At 46.0% G+C, this 10000-nt stretch overlaps 1 protein-coding gene across 6 annotated transcripts in view; it reads right to left on the reverse strand.

Moving 5' to 3' along the window:
* The window catches only part of ltbp3 (latent transforming growth factor beta binding protein 3), a 126756-nt gene that overhangs the window by 60660 nt on the left and 56096 nt on the right, over nt 1-10000 (reverse strand). For all 6 annotated transcript variants that reach the window (XM_063202723.1, XM_063202722.1, XM_063202720.1 and 3 more), the window contains exons 2-3: nt 1351-1650; nt 734-900 (exon numbers count right to left, since the gene is read on the reverse strand). In XM_063202723.1, coding sequence (XP_063058793.1) covers nt 734-900; nt 1351-1650 — 467 coding nt within the window. The remainder of the gene's footprint in view (nt 1-733; nt 901-1350; nt 1651-10000) is intronic.

Raw genomic sequence — 10000 nt, forward strand, 5'->3', positions numbered from 1 at the left:
CAATTGTACTTTTAGATGATTTATATGTTTTATTAGAGTAGGTAGCCTGATCAGGGACTGAGGTTGCAAATTAGCTATCTAGCTATAAACCTTCCATGTATTCACATCTGCAAGTTGTGTCATGGCTCTGCCATGTCATGTTTGTAACAATGTGCACTGCATTGTCCCTGCCAAATAAACTACAAATAAAAAATAAATAAATGACCAGTTCAGTCAATTTCGACATGCAGTTGTAATGCTCACACTACCCTGGACTTGTCAGTACCTGAGGTTTTTTTTTCTTCTTCAGCCTTTTCCGAGATATTGGTCATTGTAATGGGGGCAACGCTTTGTTTACATTAAAAAAATGTTTTTTTTATTTATTCCCAAAAAGATCCGAAAGGTTATACAACATCAGCAGACAACTAGCAAACAGCGGTACCTTTTGGGAAAAAAATTGCAGTAGGTCTATGTTACATTTTTTTATTTTAAATGTAAACAAACTCTGCCCCCATTACAATAGCTCATATCTCGGAAAGGGCTGAGTCGAAAAAAAATCAGCATCACTGGGTACTGACAAGTCAAGGGTAGCGTGAGCAATAAAACAGCATATTGAAATTGACTGAACTCATCCTTTAAAGTACCTATGTACTGTACTGTATGACTGCAACAGTATGCATTGGCTATTGTCCATGCATTCAAGCATTTCAGACATGAGAAATCAGCATCAGGGCAGTATGACGGGAGGACTCACAGCTTGTTTGGGAGTAGTTTCCTGGAAACAGCGCCCCCTAGGTTTGTGCGTGGGAGGGGGGAGTCTGGTCCCGGGCTTGGGAGGTCTCGCGTCCGACTGGGAATGGGACTCCGTCAGGGACTGGATGATGACCGATGTGTCTGTCGGGTGGTGGACTCGCACAATCACTGGCAAAACAGAAAAGACAACAAAGCAAAGGACAGGAGCTTGAGAAACAGCAAGGGGCAAGGTCACAAACCAATAACATGCATCCTAATCAATAAAATCACATACATAAAATGGATGGTGGACTCGCACAATCATTGAATAAATGAATGAATGAATGAATGAATGAATGAATGAATGACTTTATTTCTTCACACTATCATTTATATTTCTCATTTGTCTTTCTCTCTCACACTGTCCAATCCAATAAAGAAACGCGTTGTAATGCGTTGTAATGTAAAGCATAAAGCTGTGGATGTGGAGGTGTCATGTCTGCTTGCTTGGTGTGCAAGCTCCTATGGATGTGTACAGGTAAGTGTCATGTCTGCTTGCTCTACTCTACTCTACTACTACTGTACCTCTACTTTATGCAATGTGGATGTCGTGGCTGCTCAGGATCCTACTGTGCGTACTTTCTGAGGAGTGATGGCCGTTGCCCTGCGTCAGCGGGAGACTAAAGTGCGTCTGTGTCATCTGGCGTCCGCTGATGGGCTCCACCATCATGCCCTGGCCGTCGCTGGTGCCCCCTCGGGTCACCGTGGTGCCCACGGCTCCGCCCCCCAGGGGCATGGGCAGCGCCGGGGGAGGGTTGCCCCGCGCCGACATGTTGTCCTGGCGGATCTGGCACAGGCGGCCTGTGAAGCCCTGCGGGCAGTGGCAGTGTTTACGCGACGCGCAGATGCCCCCGTTCAGACAGGTCAGGGGGCACACCACTGTCAAGAGAACACAAGAGGGAAAAGAGAAAACAGATACACATTTTAATGAAATTAAATACGTAAGCACAGGACAATACAGGGGTGCATTTCTCAAAAGAGAAGTTGTTAGCCTGTTAGCAAATTCAGTAGTCCCCAATGGGAAAATGCATTGAAAACAACAAAGTAGCTAATGTAGTAAGCAACTTTGGTTTCGAGAAATGCACCCCAGTACAGTAGAACCTGTATTTATATAGTGCAATATCACAACTAAAGTCGTCTCAAAGTGCTGTCAAAATACACATGCACACATATACACTTTCCCACATTCACACACCAGCTCTGGAGGCTGCCGCACAGCGCCAATTGTACGGGGTTCGTGTGAGAAACATTCACACACATCAACACAATAACAATATCCTTTTAGAAAGCGTGGCGGATTTAGGAAATCTAAGGACTGGAACAGTTTTGAGCCCCATGTTCAAGTCTCGTTATGCTATGCATTAATGATATACAGCAGGGGAGGGGGACCTATGTCTCGAGGGCCATTTGTGACCCTTGAGGCCATTTTATACGGCCCCCCCAATATAATTTTAATGTTATGCAGCTTCACATGAAAGGTGACATATTTTGTAAAGGAATCTTATCTTTGTAAAAGAAGTTACATTTGTAATACAATTAAGTTACATTCAGGGGACCTAGAGAAGGTGGGGTCCGTTTTAAAGGTGGCTGCCTTCAATATAGACCTTAAGTGCATGGGAAATCCTGATTTGTGTTCATAGTTTGGCCCTCTGAGGACTTTTACAGCCCTTGTAGGAATTTGAAGTGACCCTTCAAATGAATAAGGTTCCCCGCCCCTGATATACAGTATGTGGGCCAACTGTAATACACATTTGAAATGATCTCACAGGTTGAATAAAATTACCCCACGGGCCAGATTTGGCCCCTGGGCCTGAGTTTGACATCCCTGCTCTGTGTAGCTACAAATCAACAGACACGTCTAGTTTAATGCTTGTATTAAAGGCAGTTTGAGCAATCATCTCGCTGCCCCTACCGTTGTGACAGATAGCGCAGACCTAGTGATCGAGCAAAAATCAAAACTGTCTGCGTTGGTCTGTGGCCGACAGGTGGCAAAGAGAGTATACATACACAGCCCTTAAGTGATACTGTCCCATTTTTGGAACTTTAGCCACCGACTAACAGTATCACTTTAAGTCTAATGTAATCTGAATCCATGGTCTGATTTAGTTGTAGCTGGGCCCTGTCTGTTAGTACACAGAGGCATTTTGGTAGATTCTTGCTAATCCCTCCTCTGAGAACTTCCTGTTTATCGGAGGCATGTCTGCAGTGTAGTATGTGACATGAGTTCTTCAGATGACTCACAGATGATGATGACTAAAAAGATGCCAATGCCAAAAAACAAGAAATAAATATTTCCACCGTAATTAGGTTTTTTTTCTTCTTGATTGACAGACACAAATCTTTCCTTTCAAGATGACACTTCAAGGAAAACATGAAACTACTTCTCAATCTGTGAGCTCAATTACTCACAAACAGCTGAACCTTTTCACCCAGATATTCACAGATGATGATGGCTTAACATGCCAGTGAAATTCAATACATGTTGAGGCATTGCATATACTCTATAATGGTGAAAGCAGTTGCCACCATTAGATTAAGCTAAGTAACTATTTTACCACCCGTATGAATAAAACATGTTTCTTAAGATGGCTAACAGATGATGATAACTTAAAAATGCCAAAAATGAAGCAAATAAAAAATATATTTCCACTGTACTGAGTTTTATTTTCTTGATTGACAGACGCAAACTAGTATTTCAAGCTGACACTTCAAGGAAAATATGAACTCCACAGTCGGGAGGGAGGCAGGGAAGGAGGGAAGTCTAAACCAAAAACGGCCTTAAAAATCCTCCAACACTCTGGTCTCGTCTCCTCCACAGCAGCAGCAGCAGTGGGCTCCAAGCTGGCAGACATCTGCAGCCAGTTAACACCCCTCCCAGGCTTCAAACCACCGACACCAGGGCCGGACTAACACACAGGCTAGATACGGCTGCAGCCTAGGGGCCCCCACCTGCCTAGGGGCCCCCACCACAGGCTAGACATGACTGCAGCCTAGGGGCCCCCACCACAGGCTAGATACGGCTGAAGCCTAGGGCCTCCACTGGCCAGGGGCCCCCACCACAGGCTAGATACAGCTGAAACCTAGGGACTCCCACCACAAGTTAGATATGGCCACAGCCTAAGGGACCCCCACCAGCCAGGGGCCCCCACCACAGCCTAGATATGGCTACAGCCTAGGGGCCCCTACAGGCTAGATACGGCTGCAGCCTAGGGCACCCACCAGCCAGGGGCCCTCACCACAGGCTAGATATGGCTGCAGCCTAGGGGCCCCACCAAAGGCTAGATATGGCTGCAGCCTAGGGGCCCCCACCACAGGCTAGATATGGCTGCAGCCTAGGGCCTCCACTGGCCAGGGGCCCCCACCACAGGCTAGATACAGCTGAAACCTAGGGCCCCCCCACCACAGGCTAAATATGGCTGCAGCCTAGGGGCCCCCACCAGCCAGGGAACCCCCATCACAGCCTAGATACAGCTACAGCCTAAGGGACCCCCACCAGCCAGGGGCCCCCACCACAGGCTAGATACAGCTGCATCCTAGGGGCCCCCACCAGCCAAGGGGCTCCCGATGGCCAAAAGGGAGAAATTGCAGAATTGTGACAAGATGCATTATTTTAAAAAATCATCTTTAGTGTTGAACACAGTTGGGACATACATCTTATCCTTAATTCCTAGCACACAAATAACTATGACACTGTCTATGTAAATTTGATGCGAAATATGCCTTGAGGGGGGCCCACACCAAACTGTAGCCTAGGGCCCTTGGGCCATCTTAATCCGGCCCTGGCTGCTTCAGTATGCTACGCTACACTACGCGGTGGCGCCAGTCAAAAATCTGCCGGCAAATTTCAGTGACGTGAAACATGGGGTCCCCACCTCCACTGTGCACCGCAACAAAACCAAAAAAGAAACCCCCGACTGCTGTATTCCCTTTGAACATTTGAACACCCACACACACACACACACACACGCACACGCACACGCACACGCACACGCACACGCACACGCACACACGCACACGCGCGCACGCACACACCAAGAGATGAGCAGCATGCAGCTTCTGCGAATAATATACCACATTATTACGCCCATGACTAGTTTCTACACTGTTGCCCCATGGGTAGTTGGGAACCCATGGCAAACCACAGGGAGCGAGAGCTACTGTTTCTGTTATTGTTTTATTATACAGCGTTTAGCTGGACAAGGTCTTTGTCAAGTAAGGGGTCTTTTAACTGAGCCCTGATGGGTCGTAACGTTGTGTAATCTGTTTAGACGTGTGTGCTGTTACCATGGTGATGACCAAGTTCGAGATATAATAAGGTGTGCGGGGACTCTGAGAGCAGAGACAGTGAGCAGAGTTTCTCTCACTTTCTTTTGAAACACTCAAGGACGTACAAAGACAAGCAATAATACAAAAACATGACAAATTAAAATTAAAACAAAACAGAGCTACAAAGTCATAAAGAATAGGCTAACTGGAACAGATGAGTTTTGAGTCTTGATTTGAACAGGGGTAGAGAGTCGATATTGCGGATGTCAGGGGGAAGTGCATGATGCATGTGTTTTTGATCCAGTGCTACTTTTGCTGGACCACAACCGATGTTGAGAGCCGGTGTGGCGTTTCTCTCACTTTGTTTGATGCATATGTTTTTAATCCAGCGCTACTTTAGCCGGACCACAAGCATGCCCACGCTCCTCTGGTTCCTCATCCCCGAGATCCTAATTACACAGCCAGGCAGCCAGGCAGGTTGGTCCCTCCAGTGAATGTGAGTGACTCAGTCCTGCGCGGTGCCAGCTCTGTTTTGTCTGCGTGTGGTTTAGGAGGTCGGGTCAACAACAAGACAAGCCGGTTTATTCTTGGACGCTGGCATCGAGCAAACGGGCGTCTGTCTGAAATTAGGGTGAGTTGCTGCGGTGGCGCATGTCAGCGTGCCAAATTTGTGCCTCTGTATACGACACCAAACGAGTACCGGCTTTATATATACAAACACTCAATGAAGCAGACAGGATTGGGGGGGGGGGGGTGCAAAGGGGTCAGGTGTCCCAGGCTCAGGGAGAGAGGGGGCTCGAAACAGTTTGTTCATTACATGTATGTATTGGATAGGGGGGCCTTCCAGATTACTTTTTGTCCTGGGCTCGGCAAAAGCTGTCCCCGGCCCTGCAACCACTCAACAACCTCTAGTTCCACTCGACTATTTAAACATCACTATACACACTTCAGCAAATACAAAAGGCAAATTTTCAACAGCATTTACGGCTTCGTGCACGGCCATGCCAACAGTAGCCATGCCAACAGTAGTCAGTAAAAGGCACAACAAGCTCCCACCACATCTGACGTTTTATTGTCACCTTGTAAAAGCTGAGCACAATTGTTGTTGCCTGGCCTTGGAAAACATGCTGGCCAAAAATAAAAACAAATTCCCCTAAATGCATTCCACACAACTATAGAGTACTTTTGAAATGAAAAAGGTACAAATCTAAAATGATTGTGAAAAACATTAAGCCCAAACTGGCCAAAACAGTGTTTGATTGAGCGGAACACACTGGCACAAAAAGTTAACACTTGTAACACTTGTTTAACTGTTGTTTTGGATCTGCACAGTGTTCTGCAGTTGTTCTGCAGTTGGTCTTTGGTTGCAAGAGTACACTGTGTGTGGTCTCCCCACACCTTCATTCATAGCTGAAGTGCACCTCTAACCTTGCATCGCTCCAGGGCCTGTAACCAGTACCCTGTACCCTGTAAGTCCCTTTGGATAGAAGAGTCAGGTCTAATGTCCTTCTGGGTTGTACTACTTCAGCCAAACACATTATGTTGCATCCACTTGCAACTTACAGTGCTCAGTATGCATATGCAATACATAATTACTGTTTGATTAAGCTAAACGAAGATGCATATGCAGTACACCATACGCACTGTATAGTGTGGGATGTAAAATACAGTCAGAGGGGTGCGGCTGCCTTGGTGGTGTATTATGTGTATTTGTATAGTGTCTGATGTAAAATACAGTCAGAGGGGTGCGGACTTCCTTGGTGGTGTATTATGTGTATTTGCTTCCACAAGGGCCAGACTCAGCAGCCCCCCACTGTTTGCTCTATTTCATTACAAAAAAGAATAAATAATAATAAATATGTGATCCATACCATGAATTCAACATAGTGTTGAATAGACAAACAGTATTGCATACATCTCAATGCATTATGAAATGTAATACTGGTATAGTGGTGGAGGTTGGGCTGTATATACATGTAACATATTAGCGTCTGGAGACAGTTGTGTGACTTTGCAGCTCTACAAAAGCAAAAAAGGGGTAGGTGCACTACGAGCAGACATGCCGCACAGAATGGCTTAGATAACCAATCAAATCAAATTGTGGCCCGGCCAATAGCAGGCCGCGGATCATTGGCGAGTAAGATGCATGACCCTTGACCTTTGTTCCACATGAATGAAAAGTGTTTTATTGGAATATGGAAAAGAAGTCTAGAAAACGGCAGGGCCTGGGCACTCATAAGGGAAAGTGTTGACACACTGTAGCGGTTCCCAAGCTGGGGGTCATGACCCTTAGGGGGGGTCGCAGAGGTAGGCTACTGAAGAGGCGTCGCAGACAAAAGGGACATTGCCTAAAATCAGGAAATCCACAGGATAACAGCTGTCCTGTGGATCTCTAGCAATATTAAATCTAGCAACACTACTGGATAAAACATTGCCTTGGTTTTTTTGCAAAAATATTATAAAGTTCAAAAGGGGCCCCGCTGAAAAAGGTTGGGAACCACTGCAGTGGTGATTCCCAAACTGGGGGTCATGACCCCTAGGGGGGTTGGGGTGGGTCACAGAGGGAAGGGACTGTTTGCATAATACCTTGGACCAGTATTCACCTGTACAGTGAACGCAGGCCTACATTTACTTTTACTGTGAATTTCACATTAACATTGAGCAATATGGAGGGAAAAGAAATGAGGCCTATTAGCATATATATATCGGACAGAGAGTCACAAAAATATTCTTAAATCTAAAAATGAGAATAAAATACATATACAAATGAAAAAATGAATGAATGTCCTATGTCTATGTCAGCATAAAAACTTTGGGAACCCACTGACATACTGTACACAGCAAACTTGGCAGAGTTTCCCACAGTCTCACTCACCCTGAAGAAACAAACAAGAGGAGAGGAGAGCAGAGTAGAGGAGAGCAGAATAGAGGAGAGGAGAGGAGAGGAGAGGAGAGGAGAAGAGAAGAAGAGAAGAGAAGAGAAGAGAAGAGAAGAGAAGAGAAGAGAAGAGAAGAGAAGAGAAGAGAAGAGAAGAGAAGAGAAGAGATGAGAGGAGAGGAGAGGAGAGGAGAGGAGAGGAGAGGAGAGGAGAGGAGAGGAGAGACAGGCAGTCAGCCCGTGGAGAGGAGAGGAGAAGAGAGGAAGAGAGAAGAAGAGAAGAGAGGAGAGGAGAAGAGAAGAGAAGAGAGGAGAGGAGATGAGAGGGTAGTGGAGGGGGGCTGAAACAGGAAGAATGGAGATTAGAGAGAGGGGGCGCCGTGCCGACTCAAGCAGTATGACATTACACACGGCAGCCGGGAGGGAAATGGGCAAGTCTCTGTGGACTACTATAGATGGCTAATTCCTGCATCTCAGACGTGCTGTCAGCCGAAAACTATGGGCTAGAAGTCTATACTGTACTCTCTCAGCCGAAAACTATGGGCTAGAATACTGTAATGCAGTGGTTCCCAACTGGAACAGTCTTGGGACCCACCATTTTCCACTCTCTTTCGGTCGCGACCCAATTGTTTATGCGACACTCAAATGACTTGTTGCACACTACTATCTCGCATAAACATTCTGATTCTATCTATGACAACAGATGACACAAGTTCGATCGCCTATCAAAATAAAAGTTGTAAATTGTTGCAGGAAAAGTTGGATGGATTTTTTTTTTAAAGCAAATCAGTGAATTACGATTTTTTTTTACATCACGGCTTCACGACCCACCCATGACCCCTCCGCGACCCACTTTTGGGTCGCGACCCACCAGTTGAGAAACACTGCTGTAATGTACTCTGTATGCCTGTGTGCCCCCCACCCCCGCCCCCAGTGTTTCCATAATGCCAGCTTGCTTTGAAACCCTGGCTGACGTACTGTACTGTACTGTAACTGATATTCTCTATGGGTGTGCACAGGGAAGACGACAAGGGGTGACAAAGGGGACAGTTGTCCCGGGCCCAGGGACAGAGGGGCCCCAGAATTGGGTCCTCATTACATTGTATGCATTGAGTGGGGGAGGGGGCCCTTTCAGACGACTTTGTCCTGGGCCCAGCCAAAGCAGTCAGTAGTCCTCGGTGTGCATATGCACATTTATGCTACGTATAAACGTATAATGTAGGATAATGTATGTATAATGTAAAACATTTTGGGTTTTTTTTTTCACCGTCATAATGTGTGTGGTCCATTTGATGATCACTGTTTTCCATGAATATTTAGCGCCACCATCAGCTCCAGGTATTCGTACTGGCTTCATATTTTATGCGCATGGAGAGGGTCCAACTGTAATAATCTATCCAATCCATCTTGAACTACTTTACCAAATCAGATATGTACTGTATCTGAGCTAAACTAAACTACACTAAACCCAAAGAAGTCTTGGATGAATGAGAGTTAAAGATGACTTGGATGAATGACAACGTTCAGACATGTCTCATTTTTTTGCTGGTATGAGACATGATAACCTCATACCATAGCTAGATAATAACTAGATATTGCATTGTCATTTATTTAACCTGACAACAAGGCCATGGAAATCTTTTGACCTTTGAGGGTTTTTTTTTCTTCTGGAAAACACATTACCTCAGGTTTTTAGTTTCAGACTCTATGCTACGTATACAGTACAATAGAGGCTACAGCTTCTGTAGGCTACTCTGCGCTCTCTCTCTCTCTCTCTCTCTCTCTCTCTCTCTCTCTCTCTCTCTCTCTCTGCACGCTTCTCTCTCTCTCTCTCTCTCTCTCTCTCTCTCTCTCTCTCTGCACGCTCGCTCTCTCTCTCTCTGCACGCTCTCTCTCTCTCTCTCTCTCTCTCTCTCTCTCTCTCTCTCTCTCTCTCTCTCTCTCTCCCTCTCTCTCACACACACACACTCTCTCTCTCTCTCTCTCTCTCTCTCTCTCTCTCTCTCTCTCTCTCTCTCTCTCTCTCTCTCTCTCTCTCTCTCACACACACACACACACACACACTCTCTCTCTCTCTCTCTCTCT

The sequence above is a fragment of the Engraulis encrasicolus genome, chromosome 7, assembly GCF_034702125.1.
Source record: "Engraulis encrasicolus isolate BLACKSEA-1 chromosome 7, IST_EnEncr_1.0, whole genome shotgun sequence".
Classification (NCBI taxonomy): Eukaryota; Metazoa; Chordata; class Actinopteri; order Clupeiformes; family Engraulidae; genus Engraulis; species Engraulis encrasicolus.